This window comes from Geotrypetes seraphini, chromosome 1, assembly GCF_902459505.1.
Source record: "Geotrypetes seraphini chromosome 1, aGeoSer1.1, whole genome shotgun sequence".
NCBI lineage: Eukaryota > Metazoa > Chordata > Amphibia > Gymnophiona > Dermophiidae > Geotrypetes > Geotrypetes seraphini.
Genome location: NC_047084.1, coordinates 23,149,232 through 23,169,253, shown reverse-complemented (window position 1 = coordinate 23,169,253; position 20,022 = coordinate 23,149,232). Strand labels below are relative to the sequence as shown.

The 20,022-nt window shown below is 43.8% G+C and overlaps 2 protein-coding genes across 5 annotated transcripts in view; one reads left to right on the top strand and one right to left on the bottom strand.

The window, feature by feature from the left end:
- Positions 1 to 6,065, bottom strand: part of PTCD2 (pentatricopeptide repeat domain 2) — a 70,750-nt gene extending 64,685 nt beyond the window's left edge. Inside the window, exons 1-2 of one of the 2 annotated variants that reach the window (XM_033929118.1) lie at positions 5,927 to 6,065; positions 659 to 751 (exon numbers count right to left, since the gene is read on the bottom strand). In XM_033929118.1, the coding sequence (XP_033785009.1) occupies positions 659 to 751; positions 5,927 to 6,035 (202 nt within the window). In that variant the 5' untranslated portion in view covers positions 6,036 to 6,065. Of the gene's footprint in view, positions 1 to 658; positions 752 to 1,741; positions 1,802 to 5,926 lie in introns of those variants that run through there. The other variant, XM_033929126.1, reaches the window with a different exon arrangement.
- Positions 6,066 to 6,109: 44 nt separating this feature from the next.
- The window catches only part of MRPS27 (mitochondrial ribosomal protein S27), a 144,822-nt gene continuing 130,909 nt past the window's right edge, over positions 6,110 to 20,022 (top strand). Inside the window, exons 1-2 of one of the 3 annotated variants that reach the window (XM_033929102.1) lie at positions 6,110 to 6,244; positions 8,901 to 8,978. Coding sequence is in view for 1 of the 3 variants with exons in the window: in XM_033929083.1 (XP_033784974.1) it covers positions 6,194 to 6,329; positions 8,901 to 8,978 (214 nt within the window). In the remaining 2 variants the exon portion in view is untranslated. Of the gene's footprint in view, positions 6,330 to 6,387; positions 6,445 to 8,900; positions 8,979 to 20,022 lie in introns of those variants that run through there. The other 2 variants (XM_033929083.1, XM_033929093.1) reach the window with 2 other exon arrangements.

Below are 20,022 nucleotides of genomic sequence, written 5' to 3'. Positions count from 1 at the left end.
GCTTCCATTATCTTTCCAATAACCAAAACGAGGCTTACCGACTTAGTTTCCTGTTTTATCTGCCACCTGTACCAACACCGAGGCTGAGCTACTTACACCATGGTAATGGCTGGTGTAAATTTCCTTGAGTAAATGTTGCAAGTTGTGCAAGTGTTTGTTGGTATTCTATAAACTTAGCATGTAAATTCGACCCGCACACAGAAACATGATGGCAGATAAAGGCCAAATGGCCCATTCAGTCCAGTGGTCCCATGGCCACACCCCCTTGAAGATACCCAAACAGAATTTGCATGCTAAAGGCTAGAGAGTATTAAATGCAGTTACATAAATATATGCAAATTATCACCAAAAGTTGGTTGTAAGTACCAATTAGCAGCTAATTTGTCAATTAAATTGTGTGTAACTTTAGGCATTGTATATAACCTGCATGTACAATTTTGCACGCTAAATGTAAACTTGTATGCAGAAGATTACAGATGGTGGGGGTAAATGTTAAATCAGTACCTTAACTTTTCAAATTCAGTACTACATACTATTTCTATGAAGAAATAGATGAATATATAAACCCAGTGCTCAGATGTACTTAAAAGTTTGCATGATCTCAACTGTACTTCAAAGAAGCACGATAGGATAATAAATTTACTATTAAATGAAATACCTTTTCCTCCGAAAATCTGATATGTGAAAGCTATCTTCATCTGTTGAAATTCTTGCAGTCTTAGTATATCATCTGTTAAAAGGTGCCGCTTAGCTGAAAAAAAACAAAACACAACAATCCAGTTCATTCTTACCACTAGTTGATACCCAGTAAAAAATCATCAGAGAAGCTTCTCAATATTTCCTTATTCTTAGGGGTAGGCAACCATGATCCTCGAGCATCACAACTGAACCCCCGCTGACCCTCCATCTTTCCCTCCCATCTGAACCCCGCCGACAGCGAGCGAGCCCTACATACCTTCATCCAAAGCAGCGTTGGGCCGGCAGCACTCTAAATAGGCTGCTTCGGCCTTGTCCGCCGGGGAATTCACTCTGCCGCGTTACTGATGATGTCACCACTAACGCGGTAGAGTGAATTCCCTGGTGGACAAGGCTGAAGGAGCCTGTTTAGAGTGCTTCCACACGCCGCTGCTTTTGATGAAGTTATGTAGGGCTCGCTCGCGGTCGGTGGGGTTCGGATGGGAGGGAAGGATGGAGGGACAGCGGAGGTTCAACTGCGCGGCAGGGGTGGCGGGTTGAAGAGTTGCTGCCGGCAAATCCTGGGACTAGGGCTTACTTTTAGGGTAGGGCTTATATTAGGACCTACCCCAAAAATCATGCTTGGGCTTATTTTTGGGGTAGGTATTATTTTCAGGGAAACACGGTAGTAACATAGTAAATGATGGCAGATAAAGACCTAAATGGCCCATCCAGTCTGCCCATTAGTTATACCCATTAAAAATACATGATTAAATTAACTTGTTTCTTTGATATTTCTGGGTCATAGACCGTAAAGTTCATCTGGTATTGTCCTAGGTTCAAAATGCTGAAGTTGCCATCCAAGCTCACTCCAGCCTATCCAACCATCCTGTTTGCAGGAAATCTACCATAAAGTCTGGCCAGTAACATCCTCATGTTCCAATTTAAAAAAACTATACAAAGCTTGTTTTCTGCATAAGTGTCAAAACTTGGCAATTTCAATAAAATTTGGTATATACCATCCAGAATAAATTTGCAATACGCCTACTCATACCAGCCACCTCACCTAAACAATGTTGCTGCACTATTTGGTTCTTCAATTGCTGCAATGGTTCAGTGCAAACTGATCAGGCCCTGTTGCTCCTTGACTGGTCATCAATTGAATCAATTTCCTGCAATTTCTTCAAAACATATTCTATATTTACCCTCTTTCACCTCTTTTCTGAAAACTCTTGCACCAATGTATAAGAATCATAACCTTTCTCCAGATATTATTATACAGTACTATACAGTGTCTTATATTTCACATTATTCCAATTAGATTCAATGTGGAATTCATCACAAGTTCCTCAATTAGAGGACAGTTACAGTTTCTATAGAATGCTAAAAATACATATAACATTTTCTCTTAAAAAACCAATGGTAACAGCACTATAGCATATTGGAGAATAAATATGTTTTTAAGGCTTTATTGAAAGAATAATAAAAATTAATTTGCCTAACTCATAGGGGAAGCTGATTTCATATTTTCATTCCTTGAAATGCAAAAAAGGATTCTAATATATATTTTCAAAGAATATTTTTGGCAAAAGGATAGCTTAATTTGAATTGCTGCATACTGCAAGCAGAAACAAGTGTCTTAGATATATTTAGACTATGTACTAGCCTGCCATCTCAAACTTACCTAACTTAAAAATCAACTTCACAAATATATTTTGCAGCAATTGTATTTTTTTTCTGAAATTTATCTAACCCCGCAATATAGGGAGCTACAGTAATCTAAATAAGGAAGCAAAATTAATTGTGCAAAGCTTCCAAAACATTGGAAACTCAGCAATGAGCTAATTACCTGTTTTACCATATATACTCGAATTTAAGTCGATTATAAGTCAATCCTGGAAAAACAGTCGACTCGAATATAAGCTGGGGGAGTTAATATTCATGTGCCCTGCCACGATCTGTGCCCTGCCCCCTCTTCCTCCCCTGCCAGGCTCGGCATCCTGTCCCCCTTCCCTCCCTGCCAGGCTCTGCACCCTGTCCCACCTCCCTGCTCTGTACCCCTCTCTTCCTATATGCTGCAGGCCTCCACCGGGCCTGCCATATGACTTGGTGGGCTGGGACATGAGGACTCCCTCCCGTCTCCTGTCCCGGCCAACTCTGACAATTTTTTTAACCTCCATCCTGCCTCCTTTTTTGAGTCCATGGAGGTCCAGCGATGCACCGGGCAGGAGCAAGCTTTCCGCGCTTCTGCCCCCACTGAGTCCCTCTCTGAATGTCTACCTCGAGTTCTCGTGGCCTAACAGTGTATCGGGCATGAGTGAGCTTTCTGCGTTCCTGCCTGATGCTGAGCTACTCCCTGAATAGCTGCTGGGAGTTCTCAGGAGTCCCGTGAGAACTCGCAGCAGCCATTCAGCAAGTGGCTCAGCACCAGGCAGTAGCATGAAAGCTCACTCATGCCTGGTACACCACTGGACCTCCAGGGATTCAAAAAGCTACGTGGGGGAGAGGCGGGAGGGAGGTAAAAAAAAAAATTGTCCAGTGTTGGCCCAGACTGGTGATAGGAGGGATCCCTACTGTCCCGGCCCACCCCACCAGGTCATACGGCAGGCCCAATGGAGGCCTGCAGCAAGTCCGGGAGGGTGGGCGCTGACCTGAATATAAGCCAAGACCTCCATTTTTGGGTCAATTTTTGGGCCCCCAAATCTCAGCTTATATTTGATTATATATGGTAATGAATTATCAACTGCATCAGAAGAGATAGATATTACAGAATGACACGGTGACCTTTAGCCGCGGGTAACCCGTAGAAACAGCGAGGAAAAAAAACCTGGTTGCTGTGGGTACAGGGACAAGGCCATTTACTGCCCCGTGGAGCAGTGAATGGTCTTGTCCCCGTAGTTAAGTGAGGGAATGTGCCCAAAATATTTACCACCCCTAGCGAATCCATGGTCCAGCAGCCCCCTTCCTTGTTCATCCCGATCGCCGCAGTCCGGGCATCTCCCTTTCTTCCCCTTACCTTCGCTAACGATTTTCATGTCTCCGAGCAGCATTAGCCTTTAAGAAAGTCGCACGTAGCTGCCTGAAACCTCTCCTCTGATGCAACAAGAAACAGGAAGTTAAGAACATAAGAACTGCCATCTCCGGATCAGACCTTCGGTCCATCAAGTCCGGCGATACGCACACGCGGAGGCCCTGCCAGGTGTACACCTGGCGTAATTTATAGTCCACCATATCTTTATATGCCTCTCTTAAGGAGATATGCATCTAGTTTGCTCTTGAAGCCTAGGACGGTCGATTCCGCAATAATCTCCTCTGGGAGGGCATTCCAGGTGTCAACCACTCTCTGAGTGAAGCAGAACTTCCTGACATTAGTCCTGAACCTGTCCCCCCTTAGCTTCATTACATGTCCTCTAGTCCGTGTCAAATTGGACAATGTAAATAATCTTCTCTGCTCTATTTTGTCGATTCCTTTCAGTATTTTGAAGGTCTCGATCATATCCCCACGCAGTCTCCTTTTCTCAAGGGAGAACAATCCTAGTGTTATAAGTCTATCCTTGTATTCCAGTTTCTCCATACCCAAAGGAGTATGCGTCAAAGGAGAAGTTTCAGGCAGCCACATGTGACTTACTTAAAGGCTAGTGCTGCTCGGAGACATGAAAATCGACAGTGAAGGTAAGGGAAAGGGAGGGAGGGAGGGATATGCCCGGGCCGCGGCAATCGGGAGGGAGGGAGAGGGCTGCTGGACCGCGTGAAGGGTGCTGAAGGGAAGTGGAGAGAGATGGGAGGGGTGAGAGGAACAGACGCTAAAGGGAAATGGGAAGAGAGAGTGGGGATAAGACGCTGAAGGAAAGTGGGTAGGAGAGAGAGGGGAAAAGACACTGAAGGAAAGTGGGGAGGGGAAACAGTAGAACAGATGCTGAAGGGAACTGGATGGAAGGAGGAGATAAAGCAAAAAAGGGCACATGCTGGATTGGGGAGGCAGATACCAGATCTGAGGGGAGGAAAGGAGGAGATGCTAAAACCACCTGGGGGAGGGAAGGGAAGATGGAAGGGAAAAAGACAGAGATGCCAGACTATGGAGGGAGCGGAGGGAAGAAGATGGATGCCAGACCAATGGGGGGGGGGAGGGGGCATGGAGGGAGAGATGGAAGAGAGAGGCACAGTAACAGAGTAGAAGCCATATGGAAGAGGTAGCGAGAAGGCAGACAGTGGACGGAAGGAATAGAATGACAAGAAGATGAGGAAAGCAGAAACCAGACAACAAAGGTAGAAAAAAATATTTCTATTTCTTTTCTTTAGGATAAAATAGTACATTAGTTGTGTTGATAAACATTTATAAACAAAGCCCTGTCAGCTGAAGATCTCTTCCTCTAGTTCGACAGCCAGAACGTTGATTTATAAAATTATACAGAATATTGTTACTTTTTATACTTTAATAAAATAAGTTTGAGGCTTGTATGGATGGGATCAGATGGTTTGTGGAAAAGGGGACTGAGGTCGCGGAGACAGGGACAATTTTTTCCCCATGCCATTCTCCAATAGATATGACAAATTGTAGGAGAATCTCCTGCTTTCCCTCACTTTAAAGGATCCTAATTTCTGACCTCATTTCCAAAAGAAGATATTATGCTATGCAGTGGTCTAAAACCATGTTGAATTAAAATGAGGACAGTTTGTCTCGCCAGCCTGCAGTGAAGGCTTCTTCTAAACTATGTAGAAGATGTCCATAGTGCTCTATCATCTGTTCCTTTGACATATCAGTCTTTCATTAGCTTTTATAAGTATGTATTTACTTGATAGAATGCATGGATAAGTCCGTATGCACATGCAATGTGTAAGTTCCCCATGCATTATTAAACTAATGGGCCATATTTTTTTGTAATGAATATCCAATGCATGTCCTTTACTTTGTGCTGTACTAATGTTTTTAATTTAATTTAGTTAATCTCATTTTTCTACGTGGTTACCTACACTAACCGCTTTTGCACCTTTCAGACTATATAAATGGAGAACGTCACCCACAGGTGAGAATATGCTGCGGCATACAAGTTCCCCCCCCCCCCCGCAACACACCATAAAAGGTAATCAATAGGTGGCGCAAGACTGAAATTTCGCTTAGGCCAGGGCACCTAATGCCCTTGCGCTAACCATAGTGGCCTGACATGTTGCTTCAGATTAAGAGAACAGTATTTAGCTCGGTCTACTAACGACGTAGTGCTCGTCTCACATGAGGCCTGCACACATTTCGTACCTCCTTGTGCACAACTCCAGCAGTTGTTTAAGGGAAGCAGCCGTGCACCAGACAGTCCGTGCCCAGAGTTCCGTAGCAATAGCTTTCTCATCCATGCTATCACCGCCATTCTGTCCCCTGACTGTACCAAACTAACTTTTTCGGGGCGATACTTTATCCATTCACCACAGCAAACTTAACTGTGTCTCTATCATGGGAACTTATAACTTTTTTTAAAATTTTTTATTTAACGAATCAGCCCTAGACTAGCTCCGCCTTTCGGACCGGATGATTGCATCTTGCAGACTCTTGCGTGCCCCAGTATCAGTCACTACCTTGGTACGTTCCAAGATGGCGACTTCCATCGTACGGCTTTGGCGATTGTTGCACCGGAACGCGTTGGGATTTCGTGGAATCGTACCAGGTGCGGGGGAGATTGCAGGGTGGTTATTTAAGGCTGCAATGCTCAATTAGGGCAGATACTAACTGGTGGGGAACTGTTATCTGGATACAGTGTGATTAATGCAATGCAAGTTCAGGTAGCAGTGCAGTATTGGGTGCATAGCCACCTCAATGGAATTTAAGTGTATCTCATGCACTGTGGGATTTGCAGTTCTCAGGTTTTCAATTATTCCTAACAGTACTATAGATGGATGAATTCATAGGGCTGACTCTAAATTGCTGGACAGAGAGTTAGTGCCCCCTTGAAATCTCCGCAGGCTGCTGCCAGAAGAAGGATTTCCCCCACCCGGTCCTCAACTCACCTAAAATGAGGAGTCCAAACCAAATAATAATAATAACTTTATTTTTGTAAACCACAATACCACAAAACAGTTCAGAGCGGTTTACAGGGGAAGAGACTGTACATATACAGCGAAGTTACAGAATATCAGAAAACAGTTTTAGAGTAGTTTACAGGAGATGAGAACTACATATGCAATGAAGGTACAGAGAATTAGTTATCAAGTGTATGGAAATATGAGAAATATTTTTGGCACTTATCTTTGAGAATCTCTGCTTCTATGATTTCAAAAAAAGTCACCCAGAATATATCAGCAGAAAATAGCAACCATCCAACCGGGCCGATAGGCTTCTTCAGTGAAATATTGCAAGTGCTAAATTGTCCATCTGGATTTATTACATTACATTACAGATTTCTATTCCGCCATTACCTTTCGGTTCAAAGCGGATTACAAAAAGAGTTATGGAAGAAGGGTTACAACGTTAGATCAGAGAAGGTTTCCAAGAGAGAGAAAAGTAGGATCTGGGGTTAGGGAGGGGGGGTTAAGCTTTATCATGGTATTAAGCTTTATTAAGGGATTTCTTGAAGAGTATAGTTTTTATTTCCTTTCTGAACATCTTGTAGTCTGGGGTTGTTGTCATTTGGAGACTTGGTTGTCTATCTTCGCTGCCTGAGTGGCCAGTAGTCCGTTGTATAGTTTTTTTCCATTTTACTTCTTTGATTGGGGGGTAAGTGAATGGGGTGTGTGTTTTTCTATGCCTGGTAGAGGTGGTTTGGATGAGGCGGTCGTTTAGGTAGGTTGGTCTGTCTCCATTTATAGTTTTAAATAGTATTTAAATTGTATTTAAATTTATAGTTTTAAATAGAATTTAAATTGTATTCTTTCCTGGATTGGAAGCCAATGAGAATTGATGAATGCCTCAGTAATGTGATCATGTTTTTTCAATGAATAGACGAGTCTCAGAGCTGTATTCTGAATTGTCTGTAGTTGTTTAATCATTATTGCAGGGCAGGGGAGGTAGAGGATGTTGCAATAGTCTAGGATACTTAGGATTAGAGACTGTACTAGGAGCTGAAATTGTGTTTTTTCGAAGAATTTTTGGACTTGTCTAAGGTTTCTCATAACTGCGAAAGATTTCTGTATTATTTTGTTAATTTGTGGTTGCATGGTGCAGCCTCTGTCAATAGTCATACCTAGAAGTTTTAGGGTGGTTTGCAAAGGGTAGTTGATAGAGTTGATTTCTAAGTTGGTTATGGTTGGGATTTTGTTATTTTCTAGTTTTGTCTGGGTTGAGTTTCAGTTTGTGGTCTTCCATCCAAGTCGTAACTGTAGCTAGAGTTCTGTGTAGTGTGTCTGACATTAAGAGCATTGGTTGGTCGAAAGGAATGAGGATGGCGATGTCATCAGCATAGCTATAAGAGGATAGGCCTTGTTTGTTCAGGTAAACGCCAAGAGAGGCCATATATAGGTTGAAGAGAGTAGGGGACAGTGGGGACCCTTGTGGAACGCCGCAGGGGTTGGACCAAGGTTTGGATTTTTGTTTGTCTGATTTTACTTTGTATGTTCTGGATTTTAAGAAACCTTCAAACCATGAGTATACTTTATCTGAGATGCCTATTTATCCCGTATCAAATTATTTTAAACTGTTTAGCAAAATCTTTCCTGCCTATCAGCATAGGATGAAACGGGCCCATTGTATGGTTGCTATTTATTTGCTGATTTATTCTGGGTGACGTTTTATGAAGTCACAGAAGCAGAGATGCTTAAAGATAAGTGCTAAAAAAAAAGTTTTTCCATATGTGTGTAAATCTAATAAATATTACAGTTTTTTGCAGTTTCACACAACTAAGAAAATTAAGAGTTATTGAGACCAATGAATGACAATGGAACCCTGTTGTCTATGAGACTATAAATTTGTTGAAGTTTCTAGCATGGGTCTTTTTCCCTAAGTAGACTTACTGTGGGTAAACCTTTTTGCTTTAGTGGTCTCACTGTTTGTTTGCCTCAAGCCTCAAAAAAGAGAGAGAATATTTCTGAATAATCCATTCAGGGCCTGATGGGCTTAACTTTTGTATCCATAGGCAGTGAATCAGATTTGCTTTGACTACTGAGACTTGAGACCATATTTTGTACAATAGGTTTAGTCACTTGTTTCAGAAACTTGATGTAGACAATCTAGGTAAATATAATTCCATTGTTGGTCTATATATTATTACTGTAGAATATTCTGACAAGCTATTTCATTCTTTTAGGGAGAAGAACATTACTGTCTGCGGCATATATTGACAGCCAAAAATGGGAAGAAAGAGAGAGAGATCCTCAAAATTTCGGTATGCAACCAAACTTGATTTGCATAGGAGTAAAGCAGACAGTTTTCGAGTTACCTGTATAGTTGCACTAAACTTGGATATACTGTATTAGAATAGCAATACTGGGTTAGTCAATGATCCATCTTGCCCAGAATCCTGTTGGGTCTTTCCATTCCAAGTGGTCTAATGGTCTCCACCATTATGTTTCAGATTTTGTTCAAAATTTGCATATAGAATAGTCAAGGTACTAAGAGAATTTGCCTAAGATTTTAGATTCCTAACTGCAATTGTCTGGCTGGATTGTTGGCAGAATTGTGCATGGTGATGAATAAAGTGTAATTTTTATCTACTTTTAAAATTGAGAATAATTGGTCAAAAGTGCTAATTTTTGGTAGTCTAGCAATTTTACAAAGTAGAGCCTCTTCAGTAATGCTTACGTTGGATACAGATATACCTTCTCAATATTCTAGAGAAGCTTCCCCATCCTACTCGGCAGCACCTCAGTCTTGCTCCTCTTCACCTCCTGAGGAAGCTATGTCTTCTAAGACCTCATCCTTTATGAAGTTCATCTTTGATATGGGTAAGGCTCTTCAGCTTGACCTTCAGTCTGAATCCAAGTATAACCCGGAATATTTGGCTGCCTCATCCGCCAAAAGAGGCTTTGTGACTTCCAATGAATCCTGTATTAAAACAAACTTTCATCAGGAATTTGGAGAATCCCTATTCCATACCAGCTATTCTCTCTAAAATGGAATCTGTCTATCGTACAGTTCCTTGCAGAGGGTTCGAGAAGGCACAGTTATCTCATCAATCCTTGGCTGTGGAATCATCTTTAAAGAAATCTAATCCCTCCAAGGTCTATGCTGCTGTTCCTCCGGGCAGGGAAAGACGTACCATGGATAAGTTTGGCTGTCGTCTTTACCAAAATTCCATGATGGCTAATAGAGTCCTTAATTATAATTTCATCTTCACATCCTACTTCAAATATTACATTAAAACTATGCCTTCTTTCTTTCCTGACTTGACTGTCCATCGCCTCCTGGCGTTTAAATATCTACAGGAGATTTTTTTCTCAAATTCGCCTTTTTATGCTCCAGGCCACTTACGATGCCTTTGAATTGTCCTCTAGGGTCACTGCTTTTGTGGTCGCCATGCACCACTTGGCTTGGCTGTGCATTGTAGATATGGATCCCAACTTGAAAGACCGTCTAGCTAATCTACCTTGTCAGGGTAATGAGCTTTTTGATGATACTATCGAGGCGGCTACCAAGTGTCTTTCTGAGCATGAGCGGTCTTTTGCCTCTCTGGTGCGGTCTAAGGCTAAAATTCCACCTGCTAAGCCTTATAAGTCACCCCCATGGTGTTACCCTCTGAAGTCTACTTCGGCTTTTTCCAGACATCCGCCTAGACAACAGCAGCAGCGTCAACAAAAACCTCAGGCTCCTGCTGCAGCTAAGCCAGTGCAGTCTTTTTGACAATCTAAGTCTGAGCATAACGTCCACCTGCATCCATCAGACTTCTCTCATGCCCATAGGAGGTCGGCTCCATCACTTTTACCAACAGTGGGAGCAGATTACATCAGACCTCTGGGTTCTAACCATCATTCGGGAGGGTTATTCACTTCAATTCCTTCAAGTGCCACCAGATCTCCCTCCAAGAGAGTTTCCTTCCAGTGTGTTGCAACTTCTCCTTCTTCTTCAAGAGGTTCAGGCTCTTCTTCACCTTCGAACTGTCGAGGAGGTTCCCTTGAACCAATGGGACACAAGGTTTTATTCCTGTTATTTTCTAGTCCTCAAGAAGACGGAGATTTGCGACCTATTCTGGACCTCAGAGCCCTCAACAAATTTCTTGTCAAAGAAAAGTTTCGGATGCTCTCTCTTCCAACTCTGTACCCCCTGGTGGATCACGGGGATTGATTATGCTCTCTAGATCTCAAAGAGGCTTATACTCATATTCCAATTCATCCAGCCTCTCGCAGATTCCTGAGATTTTGGGTGGGGAAGCTCCATCTTCAATACCGAATTCTGCTTATCGGACTCGCCTCATCCCCCAGGGTCTTCACGAAGTTCCTGGTAGTGGTTGCTGCAGCCCTGCGCACACAGGGCCTTCAAGTGTTTCCATATCTAGACGATTGGCTCATCAAAGCGTCGTCTCAACAGGAGGTTATTGTAGCGACCCAACGGACTATTATGTTCCTCCAAAGCCTGGAATTCGAAGTCAACTTTCCCAAGTCCCAGTTACAACCTTCCCAAACTCTACAGTTTATCGGAGCCATCTTGGACACGCTTCAGCTCAGAGCATTCCTGCCTCAACCACGTGAAGATGCTCTCCTTCATCTTTGCCAACAAGTGTCTTCTCTTACGACAATCTCAGCGAGACACATGATGGTCCTACTTGGTCACATGGCCTCAACAGTTCACGTGACTCCTTTTGCCACACTTCACCTCCAAATTTCTCAGTGGACCCTGGCATCTCAGTGGCGACAAGATTGCGATCCAATCTCTCAACACATTACAGTGACTCCTTCCTTGAAACACTCTCTCCACTGATGGATGCTCTCTTCCAGTCTTTCCAGAGGTTTGCTGTTTCACATGTCCTCACAACAGATTCTTCAACCTACGCTTGGGGTTCTCATCTTGACGGTCTTCGTACTCAAGGTCATTGGTCCCGCATGGATCGTCTTTGTCACATCAATCTGTTGGAACGCAGAGCGATTTTCAATGCTCTCAAGGCTTTTCAACGTCTGCTTCACGACCACGTGGTCCTGGTTCGCACAGACAACCAAGTGGCCATGTACTACGTCAACAAGCAGGGAGGCACAGGCTCTCTCTCTGTGTTTCAAGAAGCTCTGAAACTTTGGAATTGGGCAGTTCTTCACAACATCTTCCTCAGATGTCTACATTCAAGGGGAGAAAAACTGTCTGGCAGACAAATTGAGTTGCCTGCTACAACCGCACGAATGGACACTCAATTCGTCACCTCTACATCAAGTGTTTACTCAATGGGGGATTCCTCAGATAGATTGCTTTGCGTCTCCCCACAACCACAAGCTGCCTCAGTTCTGCTCCAGGATATACTCTTCTTATTGCCTCGAGGCAGATGCTTTCCTTCTGGAATGGATGAATCAGTTTCTCTATGCGTTCCCTCCATTCCCTCTGATTCTCAAGACTCTTGTCAAACTCAAGACAGAGCACGCCACCATGATTCTAATAGCTCCTCGGTGGCCCAGACAACCGTGGTACTCCCTTCTACTTCAACTCAGCACCAGGGAGCCTCTACTTCTACCAGTTTTTCCCTCTCTGCTTACACAGAGTCAAGGTTCTCTGTTCCATTCCAGCCTGCAGTCTCTACATTTAACAGCTTGCTTCTAATTGCTTGCAACCTAATTGCAACCTAACCAGCTTGCATCCTAATTGCTTCTTTACAGTTCTCTGAACCTGTACAGGACATTCTAGAGGCTTCTAGAAAACCGTCCACTAGACAGTGTTACACCCAGAAATGGACTAGATTTTCTACTTGGTTTACTACTCATCACAAGGAGCCACAATCCACCTCCTTGTCTTCAGTCCTCGACTATCTCCTGCACTTATCTCACTCTGGGCTCAAGTCTACATCTATAAGAGTTCACCTAAGTGCTATTGCTGCTTTTCATCAGCCTATTGATGGGAAACTCCTTTCTGCTCATCCTGTCTTTTCCAGATTTATGAAAGGACTTTTCAATATCAAACCATCAGTCAAACTGCCTCCTGTGGTTTGGGATCTCAATGTTGTCCTTGCTCAATTGATGAAGCCTCCTTTTGAACCAATAGATTCAGCTCATTTCAAATTTCTCACTTGGAAAGTGGTGTTTTTTCATTGCCCTCACGTCAGCTCGAAGAGTCAGTGAGCTACAAGCTTTGGTTGCTGATCCACCTTTCACTGTTTTCCATCGTGACAAGGTGGTTCTCCGTACTCATCCGAAATTCCTTCCTAAAGTGGTTTCAGAATTTCATCTCAATCAATCCATTGTACTTCCAGTGTTTTTTCCCAAGCCTCATTCTCATCCTGGAGAAATAGCACTGCAAATGTGCTTTAGCTTTCTACTTCATCGCACTCAACCTCATAGAACTGCCCCTCAACTTTTCATCGCCTTCGATCCTATTAAGTTGGGGCATCCTGTTTCTAAGCGAACCATCTCCAACTGGAGGGCTGCTTGCATCTCTTTCTGCTATGCTGAGGCTGGTCTCCCTCTGCAGGGTTGAGTTATGGGGCATAAAGTTAGAGCGATGGCGGCGTCTAGCTTTCCTCAGATCAACTCCTATTGAGGAAATCTGCAAGGCTGCCACTTGGTCCTCGGTTCATACATTCACCTCTCAGTATTGTCTGGATACTTTCTCCAGACGAGATGGCGATTTTTGCCAGGCAGTTTTGCAACATTTATTCTCCTAAATTACCAACACTCCCACCATCCCATTCTGGTTAGCTAGGAGGTCACCCACATGTTGAGAATATGCTTCCTGCTTGTCCTGGGATAAAGCACAGTTATTTACCGTAACAGTTGTTATCCAGGCACAGCAGGCAGATATTTTCACAACCCACACACCTCCCCTGGTTGGCTTCTTAGCTAGCTACTTGAACTGAGGAGACGCTGAGGAGACGTGCACCCTAACTTGGGCGGGAAAACACTCGCGCATGCGTGGTGCAGCACTCACAAACTTTGAAGATCTTCAAGCAATTCTGCTTGTGAGGCTGCCCGCTATGGGGTTCCATGGATGACATCACCCACATGCTGTCCCTGGATAACAACTGTTATGGTAAGTAACTGTGCTTTTTGACCAGTTTATCAGCTGTTTTAGCTCCAGAGTAGAGAATGACACGGTGATAAAATTCATCACCGTTCCCGTCCCCACAGATAACCGCGGGAAATAATCCCATGTCATTTTCTAGTGTCTATTTCAATTTCGGTCCTTCTACAACAGCATTCTTCAAAGCAAAGCTTGCGGGTCAGTGGTTGTGGCCATTCATATTCTGATTCTTCCCTCTCTCCTTAAAGAATGACATGAAGATGGTTTCCCGCGGTTATCCACGGGGACGGTGATGAATTTTGTCACCGTGTCATTCTCTACTCCAGAGCAAGAGTAAATATAGGCTTCAGATTTTTATTATAGATTATCCTTGCATTGGACACTACGGGGTAGATTCTGCAAAGGATGCCTAACTGTAGGCATCCACGATCTGGACGTCCAATGGCCTAGGCTTCCAAATAAAGTGGAAAATAAGCCCAATTAATAACTTTAACAAGCATTAATAGGAACTTAGACATTCAAACGCTGTATGTGATTCTACAAATAGATGTCCACAATTTTGTGGACGCCCATCGGAAAAATCAGCGCCTAAAAAGTAGGCGTGGTTTGGGAGAGGGTTTGATGTGGATATCTCTAGTGCAATTAGAATATTTCTGAGCGCCCCAGTGCATCTACCTAATGCCTACATTGTAGGCAATTGAAAAGCAGGTCTACTTTTGAGCATGGTTTGGGCGATCGATAGGCATAAGTTAGGTGGACGGGACTTGAGAGGGTAGTGGATGCCTGGAATGCGCTCCCGAGAGAGGTGGTGGAGAGTAAAACTGTGACTGGGTTCAAAGAAGCTTGGGATGAATACAGAAGATTTAGAATCAGAAAATAATATTAAATATTGAACTAGGCCAGTTAATGGGCAGACTTGCACGGTCTGTGTCTGTGTATGGCCGTTTGGTGGAGGATGGGCTGGGGAGGGCTTCAATGGCTGGGAGGGTGTAGATGGGCTGGAGTAAGTCTTAACAGAGATTTTGGCAGTTGGAACCCAAGCACAGTACCGGGTAAAGCTTTGGATTCTTGCCCAGAAATAGCTAAGAAGAAAAATTACAAAAAATTAAAAAAAAATTTTTAATTGAATCAGGTTGGGCAGACTGGATGGACCATTCGGGTCTTTATCTGCCGTCATTTACTATGTTACTATGTTACTATGACTTAGGCGGGCTTTGGACACCTCCAATGCGTTCTGCTAAATAGGTTTATGAGGCTTTTATTTTTGCTTTATTAAGCTCAAAATACATTTAATAATGCACTACATAAACAGGATACATGAATACAGATATATTGCATGCAAAATCTTGGAATGTCTTATGAAGCGAAGGTAACTTTTTAAAAACACCCCTCACCCACACTATTTTACTGTTTCAAAATGTCCCACTCGTTGGGAGTACGCGGGCTGACTGCCACCCACCTGCCTGCCGCTGCTGATCCCTGCTGGCAGGCACTGCAACTCCAGGAAGGGAAGGGCCAGCAGCTGCGCCGGACACTGCCTTCCCTCCCTGCTGCGCTGATGAAGCTTACCTACCCTCTGCTGATTCCTCCTCCTCTGGCTCGGGTCCATCGCCGCTGCTGCGCCACAACTCAAAGAAGGTAAGGTAAGGGCCAGCGTGCGGCGATTGCACATCACCGGCCCACAAGCCTTCTCCCAACGTCAGAACTGACGTCAGTTTTGACATCGGGAGAAGGCTTGTGGGCCGGCGACGTGCAATCGCTGCACACTGGCCCTTCCCTTCATTGAGTTGCAGCGCAGCAGCGGTGGACCCGGGCCAGAGGAGGAGGAATCGGCGGAGGGTAGATAGACTTCATCAGCACGGCAGGGAGGGAGAAAGGCAGTGTCAGGCGCAGCAGGAAGGACAAAGGCTTGGAAGGCAGTGAGGGGGAGGGGGCACGAACCCGACACATGGGAGGGAGGTAGGCCGAAGAACAAAGGCTGGAAGGTAGTGAGTGGGAGGCGGCATGAACTTGGGACATGGGAGGGAGGAAATAGAAAGGGACAATTGTTGGACCTGAGTGAAGAAAGGAAGAAGACTCATGAAATCACCAGAGAACAAAGGTAGGAAAAATGATTTTATTTTCAATTTAGTGATCAAAATGTGTCAGTTTTAATAATTTATATCTGCTCTGTGTGTTGTGTGTATATGAAAAATGAAAGGAACAGCCTGGCAAAGAAGGGGAACCAGGGTGCAGAGCCTGGCAGGGAGTGAGGGGGGCTGGGTGCAGAGCATGTTATATATTAGTACACAATTTGATTCAGAATGGGTTTTCCTCTGGTTTTCCTACTCTAAATCTAGAATGTGTCTTATGGAGTGAAAAATATTGTATATTGCATAGATAACATCATTTTCAAATGGTTAAGAACAGAAAAAAGAGATATAGACCTCACCATGGCTTCTAGTTCAGAGCAAATGGATATCTCCAGCTGCACAATGATGATCTTATTGTGAGATCATCAAGGTACACCTGGAAGGTAGAATGCCATTTATAAAATAGGAATATGTGCTGGGGGAGCTGACCATACTTGGGATTTGAATCCAAGACCTATGGAAGATGAGAACAGGGCTTTTACCCATTGAGCCACAGCAGCTTCCATTCAGGTACCTCTTCCTGACATGTGATATGATATCCGAGGAGGGGGTTCTTGTCCCTACCTTGGAGAGGGTGAACAACCTGTCCTTATCTATTAAGTCTATTCCCTTCAGTACCTTGAGTGTTTCGATCATGTCCCCTCTCAATCTCCTCTGTTCGAGGGAGAAAAGGCACAGTTTCTCTAATCTTTCACTGTACGGAAACTCCTCCAGTCCCTTAACCATCTTAGTCGCTCTTCTCTAGACCCTCTCGAGTAGTGCCGTGTCCTTCTTCATGTACTGGACGCAGTATTCCAGGTGAGGGCGCACCATGGCCCAATACTGCGGCATGATAACCTCCGATCTGTTCGTGATCCCCTTCTTTCATTTCTAGCATTCTGTTCACCCTTTTCACCGCCACTGTACATTGCGTGGACGGCTTCATCGACTTGTCGATCATAACTCCCAAGTCTCTTTCCTGGGAGGTCTCTCCAAGTACTGCCCTGGACATCCTGGATTCGTGCATAAAATTTTTGTTACCTACATGTATCACTTTACACTTATCCATGTTGAACCTCATCTGCCATGTTGATGCCCATTCCTCGAGCCTGATTATGTCACGTTGCAGATCTTCGCAATCCTCCTGTGTCTTCACTACTCTGAATAACTTCGTATCGTCCGCAAATTTAATCATCTCACTTGTTGTACCGATGTCCAGGTCATTTATAAAGATGTTGAAGAGTACGGGTCCAAGCACTGAGCCCTGCGGCACCCCACTGGTGACGCTCTTCCAGTCTGAGTATTGTCCATTTACCCCCACTCTCTGTTTCCTATGCTTCAGCCAGTTTTTAATCCACGTGAGTATTTCACTCTCGAATCATGGCTCGCAATTTTCCAATGTAGTCGTTCATGCGGAACCTTGTTAAACGCCTTCTGAAAATCCAGATATACAATGTCGACCGGGTTGCCCTTGTCTTATCTGTCTGCTCCCTTCCTCAAAGAAGTGCAGCAAGTTCGTCAAACACGATCTACTTTTACTAAAACTGTGCTGATTGGTCTTCATCAACCTGTGTCCGTTAAAGTGATCAATGATGCAGTCCTTTATCAGCGACTCTACCATCTTTCCTGGTACCGAGGTCAGACTCACTGGTCTGTAGTTTTCCGGATCTCCCCTCGAACCTCTAAAGATAAATGCGTTTTTGGTTTTGCAATACCAATGTCATAAATGTACAAATTCACCTCAAAGTTAGGAATGTTTAGCAGTGTGACATGCAATATTTGCATTTTGCATAATGTTCGATAATTTGAATAATTTGTATTTTTAACTGTTCTATGCTTGTCAAAGATTTCTAAAGGTATTGTTGTAATAGTGTTTTGTGTAATAGGTATTGTTGTAATATGTGTTTTTCTGGTGGTGAATGAGTTTAGTGATTAGTACTATATTTTGTGCTTCGTTTGCTGTTCATTCTCCAGTGAAGGCAGCACTGGGTTTGCCTTCATGAAGCTCTTTTCCTCACTGAATATGAGTCTTCACAGAAGAAATGCTGTAATCTCTTTGACAAGATAAACCATAATGTAAAAGACAGGAATTAGAGCAGTCAATCTTGAAATGGCAGATAAAGTTTTTGTCCTGGTGAAGAAGGAACTAGTACAAGACATAAAACCAGGTCAGAAGCTTTGGCCTGCCTGCAAAATTGCATTGAATGAAAAGGTGGAGGCAGTGTTATCTGCATCATCATCTCAATCTAATGAAGACTTGATAGCAGATGAAGTGATAAACAGCAGCTTAACAATTGGGATTTCACCACTTAAAAGAAATATCAGCACTAGAAATAAGCCTGGATATATGAAAAAGAAGATTGTGAAGACACAAAATGTAATTGTAAATCAAATTGCATGTGCCATGGTATAAATTTGCAAAATGAACAACACATGCTTTCTTGACTTCAGAGAGAATGATACAGGAAATTAATTTGTCCCCATTCCCGTGGTTAAGGAGAGAGGGAAGAATTAACTAGTAGCCAACCTGTCGATCAAATTAGGAAAAATTCCGGAAGACCGGAAGGTGGCGAATGTTACACCGATCTTCAAAAAAGGTTCGAGAGAGGACTCGGGAAACTACAGACCGGTGAGTCTGACCTCGGTACCGAGAAAGATAGTAGAGGCACTGATAATGACTGCATCATTGATCACCTTGATGGACACGGACTGATGAGGACCAACCAGTACGGTTTCAGCAAAGGCAGATCTTGTTTGACGAACTTGCTACACTTCTTCAAGGAAGTAAAAAGGCAAATAGACAAAGGCAACCCGGTCGACATTGTATATCTGGATTTTCAGAAGGCGTTCGACAAGGTTCCACATGAACGACTACTTTGGAAAATTGCGAGCCATGGAATCGAGGGTGAAATACTCACGTGGATTAAAAACTGGCTGGAGCATAGGAAAAGAGAGTGGGAGTAAATGGACAACACTCGGACTGAAAAGCGTCACCAGTGGGGTGCCTCAGGGCTCGGTGCTTGGACCCGTGCTCTTCAACATCTTTATAAACGATCTGGACATTGGTTCGACGAGTGAGGTGATTAAATTTGCGGACGATACAAAGTTAGAGTAGTGAAGACACAGGGGGATTGCAAAGTTCTGCAATGTAACATAATCAGGCTCGAGAAATGGGCATCGACATGGCAGATGAGGTTCAATGTGGATAAGTGTAAAGTGATGCATGTCAGTAACAAAAATCTCATGCACGAATACAGGATGTCCGGGGCGGTACTTGGAGACACCTCCCAGGAAAGAGACTTGGGAGTTCTGATGGACAAGTTGATGAAGCTGTCCACGCAATGTGCGGTGGCAGTGTAAAGGGCAAACAGAATGCTAGGAATTATAAAGAAGGGGATCACGAACAGATCGGAGAAGGTTATCATGCCGCTGTATCGGGCCATGGTGCGCGCTCACCTGGAGTACTGCATCCAGCACTGGTCGCTGTACATGAAGAAGGGCACGGTACTACTCGAAAGGATCCAGAGAAGAGTGACTAAAATGGTTAAGGGACTGGAGGAGTTGCCGTATAGAGAGAGATTAGAGAAACTGGGCCTTTTCTCCCTCGAAAAGTGGGGATTGAGAGGGGACATGATTGAAACATTCAAGATACTGAAGGGGATAGACTTAGTAGATAAAGACAGTTTGTTCACCCTTTCCAAGGAAGGGAGAACGAGAGGGCACTCTCTGAAGTTAAAAGGGATAGATTCCGTACGAACGTAAGGAAGTTCTTCTTCACCCAGTGAGTGGTAGAAAACTGGAACGCTCTTCTGGAGTCTGTCGTAGGGGAAAACACCCTCCAGGGATTCAAGACAAAGTTGGACAAGTTCCTGCTCAACTGGAAAGTATGCAGGTGAGGCTGGGCTCATTTAGAGCACTGATCTTTGACCTAGGGGCTGCCACGTGAGCTGACTGCTGGACATGATGGACCACTGGTCTGACCCATAAGGAAGGGTATAAAAGTCCTGTGTAGAAGAGACCAGGTGAAGACCCCTGAAATTTCCCCCATTTAAGCAGAAACAGGCCAATACAGATGGAGCCTAAAATGGATGCTGAAAAAGTAAAAATGGACTCTGACTAACAAACTGTGAGCTCTGAAAGACACTTCTGCTTTCTTGAAAGAAAGGTCAG